The 19109-nt window shown below is 41.0% G+C and overlaps 1 protein-coding gene across 6 annotated transcripts; it reads left to right on the top strand.

Annotated features, from left to right (window-relative positions):
• Positions 1 to 323: 323 nt before the first annotated feature.
• On the top strand, positions 324 to 19034 carry coasy (CoA synthase). 6 transcript variants are annotated; one of them, XM_064923694.1, is made up of 10 exons: positions 324 to 489; positions 2597 to 3353; positions 4207 to 4421; positions 4932 to 5063; positions 6154 to 6343; positions 6481 to 6545; positions 12688 to 12772; positions 13008 to 13105; positions 13493 to 13639; positions 15297 to 19034. In XM_064923694.1, exons 2-10 carry the CDS (start codon positions 2645 to 2647, stop codon positions 15366 to 15368), a joined length of 1713 nt encoding a protein of 570 aa, XP_064779766.1. In that variant the 5' UTR covers positions 324 to 489; positions 2597 to 2644; the 3' UTR covers positions 15369 to 19034. The 6 variants fall into 6 exon arrangements, with proteins under 6 accessions (XP_064779766.1, XP_064779764.1, XP_064779765.1 ...); XM_064923692.1 differs by having other exon boundaries at positions 6154 to 6349; XM_064923693.1 differs by having other exon boundaries at positions 6151 to 6343.
• Positions 19035 to 19109: the final 75 nt, after the last annotated feature.

Raw genomic sequence — 19109 nt, 5'->3', positions numbered from 1 at the left:
GCTGGGGTAGTCCATCATTGTAAATAAGAATTTGTTCTTGACTGACTTGCCTGGTTAAATGACACTTCTGTGTGATGCAATAAAATAGATAGCCTACAAATAAATAAAACATTGTATAATATAAATTATATAATAAAATGGAACCAGATTTATTCTATCAATAGCAGAAATGTTGTTTTAAGTTCGTATTTCACAAATAGCACCAACATATCAATAGTGACCTCTGTCGGCTGATTATGAAATATAAATGAACAGCTAGATATTTTCGCTGACTGCATTACCCAGATGTCCCCAAATCAATTTATCAACCAATGAATGTTGTCCATGTGCAACCGGTAGCGAGATTGGTCAAATGGGCATGTCTCTTTATCGAAAAAATAATAACAATATTGGACAGTGGTACAACAATGTAGTTAGCCATTAGGAATAGCCAGTTACAGACCAGATTTAAACTTAACTCACATTACCTTGCTACAGCATTTTCACAAGGTAAAGTAACTAACTATTGTCACTCTTCATGTTATTTCTACGCACGAACGCAGTTGTCCGTGCTAGCTTGCTTACGCCGCAACCTACAGTAGCTAACGTTAGTTTGCTCGGTTTTAGTCAGCGAACGTTAGCGACATACTTCAATGATAGCTATGGGTTGTGTATGTCATGGTAGTAAATTGAAGGTGTAGTATTTTGACAATATTCCGGGGTGTACGTCGTTGCCAAGTAAAACTCCACTCTAATTGAAACTAGCTAGCTACTCCACAACGCGGAGTTGAGGTTGGCAATGTCCTGATCATAACCAACGAACGGTAACGTAGTTAGCTTGTTCACGTTAGCTACTTGGCTATCCAGCGAGCTGCAAGTACCAGAAACTAACGGAACAAAAACAAGTCAAGTAGCAAAGCTAACTAAACACATGTCCTCGAATGTTCCTATTTCTTTAGCGAAGGTCAATGTGTCTTATAGTTAACTTAGCTAGCTATAGTAATAAGAAATCATTCGTCTTCGTCCGTGTGTTCAGTCGTTATTGATTTACCAGACGTAGCTACCTACGGTTTTAGTCATTGGTAAAAGGCCAGGGTGACAGCTTTCCCTTAAATAGGTCGTTATCAATAAAACGTCACATTAAGGTGCAGACCCCCTAGCTCCACTAAAAGCTTTGACAACTGCGTGCGGTTTTCAAGGGATTGTTAAATACATGTCAACTATTTGGTTGAAATATCACAGAACTACACATTTCTTATTATTCCATGCAAAACAATTGCGAACATTTAGCGCTATCAGAGTTATACCGCAATTAACTTCTTTCATGGTCAGTAAACATAAATTGATCATGTAATTTCGGATACGTGAGTGTAGCATCACGATATCTCTCAATATTGGCCACAACTAATTGGATATTTGAGTGATATAAAAGTGAACTATACCTGACAGGTATGAGTGGTTTTGGTTAATTTCCCATCCTTTATTAAAAAAATACTTTAGGTCTACTTACCAATATGTTTAACCAATTGTGCAAAATTTCTACCAGTAGATATAATTGCATAGTCGAAACTACTTTGCAATTTCTAAAGTTTGTTTTTAAGAGTTTCATCAAGATTGCAGCTGACAGACATGATAGGCTAGCTACGTGTCAAATGTTCTAGCAGAATATAAGGGATAGCTTGTTATATTGACGTTTTTCAGGGGATAAATTCGATGGCTATATTTGCTCGCCATCTATAGTGCTGAAGACAGTAGTCCGATTTACAACTTTACCTGGAGGAGGGTTTACCCATGTAAAGCTCTTTCCAAAAGCTTAATCTCTGTTGAAGCAAGCTAAATGGCACATGTTGTTTGCTTAGCTAGCTAGGTACAGTACATGCCAATAGGTGAGGGTAGCCTATCTAATCTGAAAATAGATGTTTACTGATCATGAAAAGCATTGCTGTAAAACGCTGATGATATAGTTAAATGTGGAATAATTGGAAATGTGTAGTTCTGACTATGCTCTTCAAGAGGTGGTGATATTAAAGCCAAATAGATAACATTTGTTTAGCAATCCCTTGAAAATGGCATGTAGTTGTCAAATCTTCATTGACCTGTCAAAGGCTTTCTATACGGTTGATCACTCCCTGCTAATTCAGAGGCTTTTCTCAATTGGCCTAGACCAGGCTGCATGTAACTGGTTTAAAAATAACTTGACAGATAGAACTTAGTGTATCCACTGATGGTGTTAAATCAGGTTTCCTGAATATTACGAAAGGTGTCCCACAGGGGTCTATTCTAAGTATATGTTGTATATGTTCTGAAGAGCGCATAAAAATAACTCTGATTTAAGTACTTTGAAAGGTGTCCATATTAGTACCAAAATATACTTTGAAAGGTGTCGATCCCTGCTTACAGATATCTGGATAGATGAAAAAATAACTCCTTGATAAAATAAAATACACATTTCAGCGGCGCTGGTCTCCTTGCTCCCCAGCAGCCAAATTGATCGCTCTGCGTGGTATTGTGACGTTTTATTAATAACAACCTTTAGCTTAGGTAACTAATTAATAGGTATAGGTTTTCCTTAGTGTTTTTTTGTGATGGTGTGACCCTGCCTTTTGCTCTACCCCAGACATTGTGCCAAGCGTGTGTCCCTGCTCCTGTGACACATCTGGCCAACATGTCCATGTTCAGCACGGGCATCCTGGTGCTCACCTCTCCCCTCCACACCCTTCCCCTGCGCATTGCCCCTGTACTCAGCTCGGCTGCCCAGGTGGTGGAGCGCACCCTCTACGTCCATCTCCATCCAGGCCTGAACCTGGGTGCAGGTGGAGGCCAGCCCAGGCCTGTCTTCATCCAGCCCGTGGTGGATCTGTCCAGCCTTATCACCGGGCTCTACAGCAATGCTGCCAATGTGTGCGGCCACCTGGATGTACGAGTGCTCCTCACCAACGTCCGCGCCCAGCCCAACAACGCCTCCAGCCCAGAGACAGGTGGGACAGGAGTAGCATGTAACCCCTTCCCATCCCCACAGCCGCTCTCCCACTCCCCCGAGGTGGTGCTAACAGACTTCGCCCTGCAGGACTCGGGCCAGTCCCCGCTGGTGGCCCAGTGTCTGCAGAGGTACACGGGCCACTGTTACGTCTGCACGCCCGGCTTGGCCTCGGTGCTACTCCACCCACAGCTGCAGAAGCTGGAGGAAGAGGTAGAGGAGGGCCAAAAGGATGACTGGAATAGTAGGTCGGAGCGCATGGAGACTTACAGTGAGGTGGTGGTAGGGGGAACGTTCGACCGCCTCCACGGGGCGCACAAGACGCTGCTGAACATCTCTTGCCTCTTGGCTAACAAGCGGTTCCTTATCGGGGTGTGTGACCAAGAACTTCTAAAAAGTAAGTGGAATGATGAGAAAGGGCAATGATTGCTGTGTAAACAAGTTTCTTTGGGCATTATTAGGTCTCCTTGTCTTCTATCCATACAGACGGTATTAGGTTCCTTACCCCATAATGGGCTATATAATCTGATCTGGATTGCCATTGTTAAAAGGACTTTGGAATTCACTGTGCTCCAGGTTTTTTTCTCTGGATCAAAAAGTGTTTCAGGTGGTGGGCAGGGGGTGCAGACTGTCGGCGGTGCAAAATTTGAGGTCCCCCATCTAGACATTTTAGAATTTTTAAGGCCATTTCCTGTTATTCAAATTCTTGGAGCTGAGAGAAAATAGTTTTGTTTTAAAGTTAATTTCCTATGCATTTTGCCATGGCTAATACTGTGTTGTTTTGCGCAAACATAATAACAAAATCAATACTGCTAAATTCATTGTTTTTGGTATTTTAAATTCTCCCCGGTTGTCTAGTTTTTATTTTGGGGATTGTTAATTGTCAAAGATGATATTATTGAAAAACATAGAGGTCTATTATCTTTTCTACATATTTTCTGTTTTTAGGCATTTAAGTTAACACTGAAAGCGTTTTCCCATCACAAATGTATAAAGTTTGTTTTTTATTATTATATATATTTTTGTACACTGTTTGGATTTAGGAGACCTGGGAAAAAATGCTTAGGTGGCAGAAAAGTCCCTGTACTCAACCTTGACATTGAAGAGTGTGGATTTACGGATACGTTTGCACAATAGCGGAATAAAACGTTTGATGTCCCCTACCCTGCCATTTTCCTTGCCTCTTATTCTTCGTTCTCTTCTTCCTCTTTCTCCACCTCTTTTTCTTATCTTTCTCTGCCTATCCTCAGAGAAGGTGCTAAAGGAGCTAATTGAGCCATATGCTCTGCGGGTGCAGCGGCTCCAAGAGTTCCTGCAGGACGTCAAGCCCTCGCTGCAGTACGAGATCGTGCCCCTTTCGGACCCCTTTGGACCCTCCGTTATTGATGCCCAGCTGCAATGCATTGTGGTCAGCGAGGAGACCCGCAGGGGAGGCGAGGCTGTGAACAAGAAGCGCCTCGAAAATGTAAGTGCGTTGGGTTTAATGGCCTTCTTGCGCCAAACTGCGCATGTGCAGGCCGTCAAATCAAAAGCACTCCTTCGATATAATTTAAAACATTTTAGTTTGTCACTTTCAGGGGTTGGAGTAATAACATGTTGAACTAAAGACATTGGCTCAAATCCAGGTTGTGACTTTAGATTTCAAGACAATTAACAAACTACTACTAAGGAAGAATTCTTCACTCCTCTCATTGACTTCTCAAATCCCAAATTCAGGCCTGGTCTGTTTCGCAAGCGTTCCCGGAAGTCTCGTGATGTTGCGTCTCTGGGTTTAGAAACATACAGTACAACTTGAACAAGCTTCAATGGTATCTAATAGCTGGCAAAGACAGTCATAGTGTTATGAGCGGGCCTCTTGATACAGCACAGGCTGAGGGATGGCTGGCTATGTATTGTTTGTGTTACGTCTGAACGTAGCCTATATATTCTCTTTGTTATGTCTGGTGTCCTTGTCATCAACTGTCTGCCCTATTAGGGTCTTCCAGGACTGGTGCTGCACGAGATCCAGCTGCTGAAGGATGCCCACCACACTGAGATGGAGGAGGAGAAGATCAGCTCCTCCAGCCTCCGCTCACGCCTCCTGGGGACCCTCCTCACAGACCCAAAAGTACACACATTCCCCCTCTTCCCTTCCAGCCTGCTCATGGGTGTCACACATACCATACTAATTTCTACTTGGTATTTGAGACAGAAAGGGATTTTGTGTACCCCTGAGAGTAGTTTGTCGCTGACACCGGCAAAAGATAGGGCTATTTCCGTTTTTTTTTTATCTCTATGCAAATAACAGGGACTGTGTCCCAAATGGCACCTTATTCCCCATATCAGGGTACCCAACTGGATGGCTGAATTTCACCCTCAGGTGGTTTTATTTGACCCCCCCAATTTTCATTGTTGGATATAAAAGACCAAAAACACCAGGAAATCAGCCTCCAAGTGATTTTAATTTTGGAAATCTGTTCCCACGTATTTCCATGCATAATAGAGAGACGTCATCGTAGACAAATTTAAGCAAGATTTGAAATTATTGTTTTAGTCAAATATTGTATCTGTTTGTGCTGATTGCAGTCTATGTGCAATTGACTATTTATCTGTAATCATTTTCCAGCCCCCGATCATCCACTCAAGAAAAAAAAAATCGACCAGCGGCTTAATTTAGTTGATCCCTGCCCTATATAGTGCAATTCTTTTGACTAGGGCTCTGGTCAAAAGTAGTGCACCATATAGGGAAAAAAGGGGGCCATTAGGGACGCAGACAGGGCTTTTTCAGAACAACTGATAGTTACTCCAGCAAGGTTACCAGGGTAGAGAAGGCTATATTCAGGGACTCTTTCTCCTCAAGCAGAAGAAACATGCTTTTCATCCAGCTTCCGCAAATGATCTTTCAGTGGCAATTGCAGTCACACAATAGACTACTATTTCCTAATTGCCAGCGAGTGCTTTGTCAAGCACGTTGTTGGGATGCATCAGGTATCACAAGACCTGGTTTTTCACAATTCAGTTTCTCCTTATCTCATTGTAGTCTAATTGGACCTGAGCCTTAAGTTAGTATATGATTAAATGATGTGTAGTCAGTATCGTAGATATATGATATGTCAGACATTTAGTTTGATTATTTACAGACAAGCCCCCATATGACTGCCAATGCATTTTGATGCCCCGTTCACCTTTACCCCGCTTGCCTATCCCCTGTGAAGCAGAACAAGTCCCATCTCCCCCTGGTGCCCTACGTGATTGGCCTGACCGGGGCCAGTGGCAGCGGGAAGAGCTCCATTGCCCAGCAGTTGGAGGCCCTGGGTGCGGTCCGCATCGACAGCGACCAGCTGGGCCACGAGACCTACCGGCCGGGGAAGGTTGCCTACAACAGGGTGCTGAAGGAGTTCGGATCAGGTGCGGGTGGGTCTTCCGTCCACATAGCTGACAGAAGCTGTCATCATATTCTGTATCATGGAGAATAGATTTAACAGATATAATGTAAGGCTTTACCCAAAGCATCTGTTTCAATGAATGACTCTTATCATTTGCAGATCTTATTAATGAGGACAAAACTATCAACAGACGCGCACTAGGCAGGAAAGTTTTTGGAAACAAGGTAATGTTTGTGTGTGGCATGTGTGAAATACAGCCCAATAATATTTGAGAACATAATATTTGATATTTTATACATAATGGCAAGGGATGTAAAAAAAAATGTTGGTTTATCTAGTTGTATTTAGCATTTTCTTTTCAAATATCAATGGAATGGACTATATCAGCAGAGATATAGTGCCTTCAGAAATTATTCACACCCCTTGACGTGTCAAAGCTTAAATTTGTCACTTGCCAAGACTACCCCGTTATGTCAAAGTGGAATTATGTTTTTATAAATTTTTATGAATTAATTAAAGATGAAAAGCTGTAATGTCTTGAGTCAATTAGTATTCCACTGCTTTGTTATGGCAAGACTAAATAAGTTCAGGAGCAAACATTTGCTTAACAGGTCACAAAAGTTGCATGGACTCACTCTCTGTGCAATGTGTTTAACATGATTTTTGACTGACTACCTCATCTCTGTAAGGCCCTCAGTCAAGCAGTGAATTTCAAACACTGATTCAACCACAAATACCAGGGAGGGTTTCCAATACCTCGCAAAGAAGGGCACCAATTGGTAGATGGGTAAAAAATAATATCCCTTTAAGCATGGTGAAGTTATTAATTACACTTTGGATGTAGTATCAATACATGCTGCCACTACAAAGATACAGGTATCCTTCCAAACTCAGTTGCCGGAGGAGAAACTGCTCAGGGATTTCACCATGACTTTGGTGACTATAAAACAGTTAGTTTAATGGCTATGATAAGAGAAAATTGAGGATGGATCAACTACATTCTAGTTAGTACACAATACTAACCTAAATGACCAAGTTTAAAGAAGGAAGTCTGTACAGAATACAAATATTCCAAAACATGCATCCTGTTTGAAATAAGGCACTAAAGTAAAACTGTAAAAAATGTTGCAAAGAAATGAACTGGGGCAAATCCAACACATAACTGAGTACCATATTTTCAAGCTTGGTGGTGGCTGCATCATGTTATGGGTATGCTTGACATCGGCAAGAAATAGGGAGTTTTTTTTTAATGATTAAACATAAATGGAATAGGCCTCCTGAGTGGTGCAGGGGTCTAAGGCACTGCAGTGCCAGTGATAGCTGTGCCACTAGAGATTCTGGGTCCGAGTCCAGGCTCTGTCGCAGCTGGCCGTAACCCGGGAGACACATTTGGCCCAGCGTCGTCCGGGTCAGGGGAGGGTTTGGCCGGCAGGCATGTCCTTGTCCCATCGCGCACTAGTGACTCTTGTGGCGGGCCGGGCGCAGTACATGATGACGCGGTCGCCAGGTGCACAGTGTTTCCTCCGACACATTGGTGCGGATGGCTTCCGGGTTAAGTGGGCATTGTGTCAAGAAGCAGTGTGGCTTGGTTGGGTTGTGTTTCAGAGGAAGCACGGCTCTCGACCTTCGCCTCTCCCGAGTCCGTACAGGAGTTGCAGCGTTGAGACAAGACTGTAACTACCAATTTGATACCAAATTGAGGAGAAAACCGGGTAAAGGAAAGAAATGGACTAAAGCTAAGCACGGGCAAAATTTTAGAGTAAAACCTGGTTGTCTGCTTTCCAACAGACACTGGGAAACATTCACCTTTCAGCAGGACAATAACCTAAAACACAAGGTCAAATATACACTGGAGTTGCTTACCAAGATGATATTGAATGTTCCTGAGTGGCCTAGTTAGTTTTGAATTAAATGGCAACACTTGAAAATGGCTGTCTAGTTATGATCAACAACCAACTTGACAGAGCTTGAAGAATTTAAAAGAAAAATGTGCAAATATTGTCCCCAAATACATTTCTCAACCAATGAATGTTGTCCATGTCCAACTGCTAGCCATCTAGGTGTCTTTATTGAAAGAATAATAACAAGTGGTACTACAATAATGTAGTTAGCCATTGGGAGTACCCAGCTGCAGACGAGATTGTCACTTAACTGATGTTACCTTGCTAAAGTATTTGTACAAGGTAAAGTAGCTAGCTATTGTCACTCTTCGTGTTTGTTGTTATTTCCACGCACAAACGCTAGTGTCTGTTCTAGCTAGTTTACAGCAACCTACCTTGCTAGTTTTTCCCAGTTTTTTTGTCAGCTAGGGATATACTTCAATGATAGCTATGGTTTGTGTATGTTATGGTAGTCATTTCAATGTGTAGTCTGCTGACTACTCTGGGGTCTACGTCGGTAGCCAAGTAAAACTCAACTACACATCAACGCGGAGTTGACCTGTACTTGTTGGCTATCCGGGGTGTTGCAAATGTTGTGATTTATCATAGCTAACGTTAGGCCAGACACAATTGATTCAGTTTAACAGATTTTCTCCCAGAAAAGTGAGGCGAGCGAGGGAGGGAAGAAAAAAAAATCATTAGGTGGATAAGGAATAACAGTACCACATTGTCCTAGGCTATATGGACATTAACAATTGGCAAAATATTCCATTTGACTGATTTTCAGATTTATTATCATTAATACAGAAATTAACGTTAATGAACATTATTCACATAGAATATTGCATTCTATTTATTATACATCCTATCATATTCAAAAATGATTTAAAGGTTATGAATGTATTATCAGTTTATTAATCTACTTAATTGTATAGCCTAACAAATTCAAGAATGATCAACAATAAATACTTGTAATCAAATTAAAACTTTGATGTATAATAATGAGTTCATTACCTGAATGCGTCTCTATAGCCTAGGCGTTAACAAAATATTCATACAAATATGATTAGGCCTCTCATAGACTAGAGGCCTTGTAGAAAGAGGGTCAATCAAGTTAGCATTGGAAAAAAATACATAAATCCAGCCATAGTGCGTAACCTTTAATCATAAAAAAAAGTTTAACATGCACAATTAGAAGCATCAATCTATATTGAGCAAGCGTGACTAAATTCGAACACAGTAACTTTGTTCACCGCATCCTCCTCCGATTGTCTCGCCTGGCTGCCACAAAGTCCCCACCTGCTGATCTACACGAAGTGTGTGTGTGTGCCACTGGCGATGTACTTTGCTGAACATACTCGCTGCTCTCGGTGGCGCATTATCACTTCAAACGCATTCCGTCGTGGTATCGGTTGTCCTACTACTACTGGTTGTACCGGTAAAATGTAAGTTATGAATCGCAAATCACTGTAGAGCTGACACTGCGATTTCATTAATAATTTTGACAAAATTTTGGTTGTCCAAAATACTACCAGCTTGCACTGCGTCTTTGCTGATGAATGCCATGCTCTCTGGCCAGTCAATTGGTTAAATTGCATTGTTGTTTCGTCTATTCAACGCTTCTAATAGATACCGAAATGATGCAATAACCATTCATTTAACCGACTATTTGTTTATGAGGGACATCCCACGTGTAACCTGGTCACATAAATAGTAGGACATTGCGCTGGCTTCAGCCATGACGACATGAGAGAAATGAAACATCTGCAGGTGTGAGCATGTGTGTGTCACTTTCCAATCCGAGGCTCGGAACAAATGAGTGCTTGATCTGAGACTGTTTGGTCTCTTGGGCATCAACTTGGGAGAGCGGACAATGCATTATAAACAAAGAGCCGCATATATTGGGTGTGTGGAGAGAAGTGAGGCGGGGCATCCGTGAAATAGAAATTCAACTTTGTCCGGCCTCAGCTAATTGGCTGCAATTAACTAGCTAACAAATAAACAAAGAAGTAACTTAGGCTTGCTAGCTAAACACATATGTCCTCCAATTGTCCTATTTCTATAACTATAAGACACCTTGATCTTTGCTAACGTCAGTGAGCAAATAAGAAACCAAACTGTCTTCATCCGTTTAGTTGTTATTGATTTACCAGATGTAGATGCCTACTGTACCGTTAAGTCCTTTGTAAAGTTCCAGGGGGACAGCTTTCCCTTCAGTAGTTTATCAGTAAAATGTCACAATCAGGTGCAGAGTTATTTGCTTTACCTCCGCTAAAAACATTGACAACTGCCTGCCATTTTCATGGGATTGTAAATAAATGTTAACTATTTGGTTGTAAAGTCATCACCTCTTGAAAAGCATAGTCAGAGCTTCAGATTTCTGACTATTCCATGCAAAACAATTGCGCACAATTAGCACTGTCATCAGTTAAACAGCAAGTAACTGCTTTCATGATCGGTAAACATCAATTGATGATGTAATTTCAGATATGTGAGGGTAGCCTCACGATATCTCTCAGTATTGGTCACCTGGATATTTGAGGGATGTAAAACAAGGGAACTACAGTGCATTCGGGAAGTATTCAGACACCTTGACTTTTTCCACATTTTGTTACATTACGGCCTTATTTTAAAATGGATTAAATCGTTTTCCGCCCTCGTCAATCGGCACACAATACCCCATACTGACAATGCAAAATCAGGTTTTGGGATTTTTTTTGTTTTTAAACTTACATTTACGTAAGTATTCAGATCCTTCGGCATCGATTACAGCCTTGAGTCTTCTTGGATATGACGCCACAACCTTGGCACACCTGTATTTGGGCAGTTTCTCCCATTATTCTCTGCAGATCCTCTCAAGCTCTGCCAGGTTGGATGGGGAGCGTCACGACACAGCTGTTTTCAGGTCCCTCCAGAGATGTTTGATTGGGTTTAAGTCCTGGCTCGACTGGGCCACTAAAGGACATTCAGAGACTTGTCCCGAAGCCACTACTGCATTGTCTTTGCTGTGTACTTTGGGTCGTTCTCCTGTTGGAAGATGAACCTTCGCCCCAGTCTGAGGTCCTGAGCGCTCTGGATAAGGTTTTTGTGAAGGATTTCTCTGTACTTAGCTAGCAAATATATTATTTTAGAGTAAGGCTGTAACGTAACAAAATGTTGAAAAAGTCAAGGGGTCTAAATACTTTTCAAATCCACTGTATTTGATCCATTTTGAATTCAGGCTGCAACACACAACATGTGGAAGAAGTCGAGGGGTATGCATATTTTATTTCTTTCCCGCAATCCTGACTAGTTTCCCAGTCCCTGCCTCTGAAAAACATCCCCACAGCATGATTCTGCCACCACCATGTTTCACCGTAGGGATGGTGCCAGGTTTCCTCCAAATGTGATGCTTGGCATTCAAGCCAAATAGTTTCATCTTGGTTTCATCAGACCATAGAATCTTGTTTCACATGGTCTGAGAGTCTTTAGATGTCTTTTGGCAAACTCCAAGCCGGCTGTCACGTGCCTTTTACTAAGGAGTCGCTTCCGTCTGGCCACTCTACCATAAAGGCCTGATTGATGGAGTGCTGCAGAGTTGGTTGTCATACTGGAAGGTTCTCCCATCTTAACAGAGGTACACTGGAGCTCTGTCAGAGTGACCATCGGGTTCTTGTTAACCCCCCCCCCCCCAAACTTCTTCCATTTAAGAATGATGGAGGCCACTGTGTTCTTGGGGACCTTCAATGCTGCAGAAATATTTTGGTAGCCTTCCCCAGTACCCTCTACTAACAACTCCTTTGACCTCAAGGCTTGGTTTTTGCTCTGACATGCACTTTCAACTGTGGGACTTTATATAGACCGATGTGTGCCTTTCCAAATCATGTCCAATCAATTGAATTTACCACAGTTGGACTCCAACCAAGTTGTAGAAACATCTCAAGGATGATCAATGCACCTGAGCTCAATTTGGGAGTCTCATAGCAAATGATCTGAATACTTGTGTAAATAAGGTATTTCTGTGTTTTATGTTTAATAAATTAGCAAACATTAATATAAACCTATTTTCACTTTAACATTATGGGGTATTGTGTGTAGATATATTTTTATTTCACTTATTTTAGAATTAGGCTGTAATGTAACAAAATGTTGAAAAAGTCAAGGGGTCCGAATACTTTTCAAAATGCACTGTATTTGATCCATTTTGAATTCAGGATGCAACACACAACACATGGAAGAAGTCAAGGGGTATGCATACTTTCTAAAGGCACTTTGTGGGCTTCTTTCCCAAAACATTATCGGGCCTGAAAATGTGTTGTCAGTTTGGCTCTGTGACTTAATGGTATCTGCTTCTGTTAATCATTATATCAATTGATATCCTCAAACTATGCTTGTATGCTTTTATGATATGTTATTCTGAACTTGTTTTTTCTTGTAACATTTTTCTTGTATGCACATTAAGATTACACTTGTGTAATGTAATAAATTAGTATTACTATTGTTGCAGGAGAGGTTGAAAGCCCTCACCGACATTGTGTGGCCGGAGATAGCTCTACTCGTCAAGGAAAGGATCCAACAGGCCCGAGAGGAAGGTATGTTGCTGATTGATACTTGTCAAAGTTGTGTGTGTGTATATATATGTATGTATGTTTGTGCGCTTTCACCTGTGTGTACAGACGGTGGGCTTGTGTTCCCCTGTAGCTCAGTTGGTAGAGCATGGCGCTTGCAATGCCAGAAGAGTGGGTTCTGAACATAAAATGTATATACGCATGACTGTAAGTCGCTTTGAATAATTCTAAATGGCATGTATTCTATTATTCCCCCTAGGTAAACAGGTGTGTGTGGTGGACGCGGCTGTGCTGCTGGAGGCCGGCTGGACGGACATCGTGCACGAGGTCTGGGTCGCCGTCATTCCTGAGGAAGAGGTATCCCACATCTGTGCTTTGAACGTCTGAGAATAACCTCATAGATAACTGCGCAACGGGCACACTTTAATTTTGATGCATTACACAACCTGGAATTTAGGCATAGGGGTTTATCTTAACTCCTCAACGCAACTTTGTCCTCAATGTCAGTGACAACATACCAGAACGTTTTGGAATTGAAAATAATAAACAAAATGTTACTTAAACAGTGGTAGTTCAATTACATGATCATTTTACATTTTAGTCATTTAGCAGATGCTCTTATCACAGTAACTGTGAGTAAGACCCTTGCATAACATCTAATGCTAAAAGACACAACACTGATACAGACACTTTTTTAAAATAATTATTTATTTATTATCCACCCCAACACTCCTACCCCCCCAGGCGGTGTCTCGGATCACGGTGAGGGACGGTGTCAGCCAAGAGGATGCTGTGCGCCGGCTGCAGAGCCAGTGGCCAAACACACAGCAGGTGGAGCAGGCCAACGTGGTGCTCTGCACACTGTGGGAGCCCGAGATCACCCAGAAACAGGTAAGGAAGGGAGAGGGAGACCAGGTCCTTGTTCATTAGGAACCAAAAGGAAGAAAACAAGGAGGGACTGGTCCATTTTCCCATTGCAAAACATTTTGTTACGGTATTCCCTAATGAACATGACCCAGGGCGAAGCCAGACACACTGACGGGGGAAAATGGCCCGATAAAGCACATTTGAAAAGTCCTGAAACCTTTACCATCCACAGACAAAGGCTTCTTGCATTTTTATAGGAACAATCATTTTTATGTATCTGAAGCTGCGTCCAGATTCTCCACCCTTCTTTTAAAGTGGGCATGCCACTTGCACACTGCCAATCATGGATTAAAAAGTATTGGATTGGTGTAAACATTGGCTGGAGAGAGTTTCCACTAAAGCTTACCGTATGCTTCCCAGTCAAAACAGTTTGAATTATGACTAAGTTCTATGACTTTTTGGTGCTCGGCAGTTTTTATTTTCTTACAGCTGTTCGAGCACACAAATGTATTTCTTGAGGCAAGCCCAAGTTCGGAATCCCTACATCCCTTCGTCGGTGAGTGGTCGAAGAGTAGGTTTTCTTCAATTAAGTGTTAACTAGTCATCTGTTGTTGAATGACAACTTTCATGCACATTTTGTCACCTTAAAAATACTGCACTTAGATGTAAAATTGTGGCTAAGACCTCAGTAAAAACAATTATGACAGAGTTCTTGATTTATCTTTAGATTGATTCTGGCTATTTTGAGGAAGTGTTACTGTATGTTGTTGCTACGGCGTCTCAAGGGGAAAAACAAATTTTTTCCTCTCTCCTTGTTTTTCAAGCAAATGTATTTTTAAGGCAGTATGCGAGGCACTGATGCTCGCTTCGCGTAGCCGAGTTCTGCTAGGAGAAAACCAAACCTTGTATGCGGACGCCTTTCGGGGGTCACTACTCGGACAAAACGAGTATCGTAACGGATGTATTTTTTGTTGTTGTTATTTTCCATGATTGGGAAAAACATGGATTTAAAAAAATATCTAACAAGTGGAGGGAGGGTAGGAAAAAAGATGAAAGGCTGACGTACGTTCTCAGGGGTTAAAGTTCTCCGTCAATGATTTTGTGTTTTACATTATTGAAAAAGATTGGAATTGGTCAAACTTGCAGTTTAATGTACAAAATTATCCTATTTCCTTAAAAGCATGATGGTCATGACATTTTTACATGGGAGGTTAACTTGGCCCTGCAGACAATCGATCTGAGATCGAGATGGGACGTTTTATTTTAGTATTTTTTTAAATAATTTTTGCTTTAACCCCTGCATTCTGATGGAGTGACAGCAATCGAATCTACCCACTGCTCCTGATCTGCAGCTTCCTTGGTTTATATGAAAGTACAGGGAGACGATTAGGTATTGCCAACCTCTATTTAGGTGTTTCAAAGCAGTTTTTCCAATTACGAGTATTATCCCTGTGAATTTACGGATGCAAATAAGAGTATGGCAAGATCGGCACATCCCTAGTTTCCACCATTGTTAAATCCATGACAGGAAGTGTGGAAGTGAAGAATCTGGACGTAGTTTACACATTAACGTTTAACAACCAAGTATTTTCATTATGGCTTTCAGGGAGGATATAGATACCAGTCAATGCATTGTATAAACAAACCCTTTCTCACGTCTTCCTCTGCATTTAAATCCCAGGTACGGAAGGCCTGGGATCTTCTTCAGAAGCGGATCCAACAGAGTCGGGAAGGAGCCAAGCCACCGTCCTGAGTCAGACCTCCACGCGCACACACATACACACCACAACAACCACAGTGAACTGCACACATACCGACTGTAAGCCCTGCAAGGGACGAGGGTGGCTCCAAAACTGCCAGGGTGCAATCATGTTAGGGACGTGTCTGCCTTAAAAAGAGCACCACAGCGGTTGCTTTGGTGTGCCTGCAAAAGACGCTGGAGCCATACTTGTGAACATTAGAAACAGTTTAAATTTAAACAGTTTCTCCATCTCAATGAGCATCAGCCAATTAAAACGAGTAGAATGCTACATTGTAGCTGGTTCCATCAGATAACCTGGCACACGTTAGCCCTATGCTAACCTCACCAGATGACAGTGATTATTTCCTGGAACAAAATCCCTCATCAGCCTATCAAAGATCTTTATTTCCACCATCTTTATTTCCACCAACCAATAGACATGTTGGTTGTTTAGCAACAAAACCGACAAGTAAGCAATTATGGAGTAAAACTTAGATTGTTGACAACATGTAAACTAATTTTGTCTCCAATATTTATTGAAGACATTAATACATTTGCACAACTTTGATCCATATTAGCATAGACATTACATCAGTCAACACCTCGAAACAAGACATTGTATCAAGAACAAGATAAAAAAAAACTAGATGAAACGAGCCACCTACAATTCCCTACATGGCAGCTTCTTGTCATTGTTGCTAGATATCTGGCCATCCAGAATCACAACACCGACTTCTGCCCCATTGAAGTGTGTGCGTTGTTTTCGTGACATTGGAAGATAACCCGTCTTTGGCATTTCTTAAAATGGGTCAACCCAGGTCATTAAAGGGATATTTTAAACCTACAAATGTAAGGTTTACTTTTGTTCCCGTTGGTCTGTAACAATGTTGCAGTGATGCATCCTTGACTATGCTACTAGTTCTAACGTTAGACAAAATGTTCAAATTTTCAAATATGACAAAATCCCAAATTTGGCCTGTCCATTTCACGCACATTCATGTGCTTTCACAACAGTAAAGATTTAGGAGGATTATACAACATGTACGTTTATATTCATATATCGTAAAAAAAAATATTTTGTAAAGTAAAGACGCTATGACTTTTGGTGGTGTGATCCTCTAAGGCTGTAAGCCCAGAGACTGCAAGGTATGAAGGCCATGAGTTCGAATCCCCCTCAGGACCAGGTTTTTATTGAAGGGAAAAAAACGCTCCCTGTTGGGCCTCGAGTCAAATAACGCATATGTGACAAAGTAGATTTATCAAAATGAATATAAAATATAATCAATAGGTTAGCTTTTCAAACTGCGTGCCCGGGGACTGGGAGCGCACGCAGTGTAGGCTACCTGTGATTTCGTTATCTGATAACTTTTTTTTAATTTCGTGTGTGTAGATTCACTGGATATATTCACTGCAGTATTAAGCCTAGCATTGAGCTAATGAATTATGGCCTAATTTATACGTGTATGCATATCTTAGGCTACACATTTCGAGCCGGTCTGTGTTCGTGTTTTTTTTGCGCATTTACGCACCTGGCTGCCTCTGCTATTCGTCTTAAATCGGGTGGATTTCCAGGTAAAGCCAAATTACAATAGCTTGTTGGACACTTGTTTTGACTTTATATTATTTAATAATAGCCTATTGGAGAAGAGATGCTCTCTTGCTTGCTGAATTAAAAAAATATATATATATTAATAAATAAAGAAAATGTATGCACTCACTACTTTAAGTCGCTCTGCATAAGAGCGTCTGCTAAAATGTTAATGTAAAATAGGCTACAGCTTTAAGAACTGGCGGGGAGTTGGAAAGGCGAAAGAGACGTTTGTGTCAGAAGAAGCCCATATTATCTTAGCACCGATACATCCTGACAAAATACAATTTATGAGTGGCTTGCTAATGTACTCCTTTTCTGGACCTCCCAAAGTGTCTAGAATATACCCATAACTGTTCCAAATGGTTGCACAATCAGGCCTAAGTCGTATGCAGTTATTTCGGCTAAAACAGGACATTTGAGCGGTTATTAAAATTTGATCTATAGACCACAGATTACTCGCTTGATAACAATAATACATTCCTCATTGCTTTGTGTTGTAGAATCGTTAGGGGAGCTTTGAGCAACGAGGCAAGCAATGACATGCTGTAAAATATATGCAGGCTAAACGGTGTTTGCTGTTGAATTGGTACATTTTTAAATATACGTTTTTATATTTTTCAATGTATGTACAATGAAGTATTATTTGCGGTTGTCGCTATGACAAAAACACACTCTGAAAGCACTGAATTGTCTTATGACCTTATTAATATGTCTAACGCGTGCAGTAGGATGTGTTGATCAGACGATTGACAGGTGTGCTGTAGAACGATAAACAATGAACCTTTCCTCTAGTGTGGATGCTTGCTAACGTGAGTTTGAGTCCGGACTCGCGATACATCTTGAAAATAACAACATTGCCGCAATACTGTCATCTGTGGGATGATAACGAGAGACTTTGTTAGACTTCTCTCAGGAGAAGTATTTGTTCACGTCCATCTAGGTCAACATTTGCAATTGGCTGATGCAGAACTTGTTCCAGGAAATAATCACTGTCATGTGGTGTACCAGGTTATCTGATGCGACCAGCTACAATGTAATGTTCTGTCATCTACGATTTTCTGTTTCTAATGTTCGTAAGTATGGCCCCAGTGTGTGTGTGTGTGTGTCTGATTTGACTTTTCACACACTCGTTTAGAAATAGTTGTTTCTTTGTCATTTGGTTGGATATAGTGGGAGACGAAACATGGCCAGAGAATTAGGACTCGATTTCAATCCATATCGCAGAAGATCTGCTGTGTAACGCAATTTAAATTTAAAGATTATTTCCGATTGTGCTGACATATGCAGCATTTACTGTGAATGCAGTCTGCGAACGCAGGAAAAAACATTGCCTTACAATTTAAAATGCGCTATACCGCAGATCTTCCGTGATATGGATTGAATCGAGCTCTTAATGTTACTACTTAGTGAATAAGTTTGAAGATTTGCTGTTTTAATGAACAAATAAAAGTCCCTCGCGACCTGGTTTTATATGGATGTTTAAATGGATCATCGGACATCAGACAATCCTAGGTATAATATACTCTAAAGACCAAACTGTACTGTAAATACAAACATTTCAGACACGAGAATGCATAAATCGAGTCAAATAGCGGTGGGCATTTTGACTACGGTTTCTTTTGTAGGGCTTAGGGTCAATCAAGTATTTGTTAATATAGCTTTAAGTTAAAAAAAAAAAGTGTTGAGTATAGTGAAAAATAATGTTTGGGATGTTTATAAGGAATTGTGGAATAAAAATGTTGCACTAATTTTGTGCTGTTTCTAGATTGAGAAAAGATAGATTAAACATGACAAAAACAGATCTGGGACCAGTTTAGGAGAGCGTAGATACAGTGCCTTCAAAGTATTCATACCCCTCCACTTATTCCTGATCTTGTGTTAGCTGGTTGAGAGAATGCCTAGAGTGTGCAAAGCTGTCATCAGGCAAAGTGTTGCTACTTTGAAGAATCTCAAGTATAAAAAATATCTTGATTTGTTTAACACATGGAATCATGTAGTAACCCAAAAAATTGTCATTTCATAGTTGTGATGTCTTCACTATTATTTTACAATGTAGAAAATCTTAAAAATAAAAAACCATTGAATGAGTATGTGTCCAAACTTTTGACTATTGCTGTAAGTATTCACACCCCTGAGTCAATACATGTTAGAATCACCTTTGG

The sequence above is a fragment of the Oncorhynchus masou genome, chromosome 18 (genome assembly GCF_036934945.1).
Source record: "Oncorhynchus masou masou isolate Uvic2021 chromosome 18, UVic_Omas_1.1, whole genome shotgun sequence".
Classification (NCBI taxonomy): domain Eukaryota; kingdom Metazoa; phylum Chordata; class Actinopteri; order Salmoniformes; family Salmonidae; genus Oncorhynchus; species Oncorhynchus masou.
Note: the sequence above shows the minus strand (reverse complement) of the source record. Positions and strands in the feature narration are given on the sequence as shown.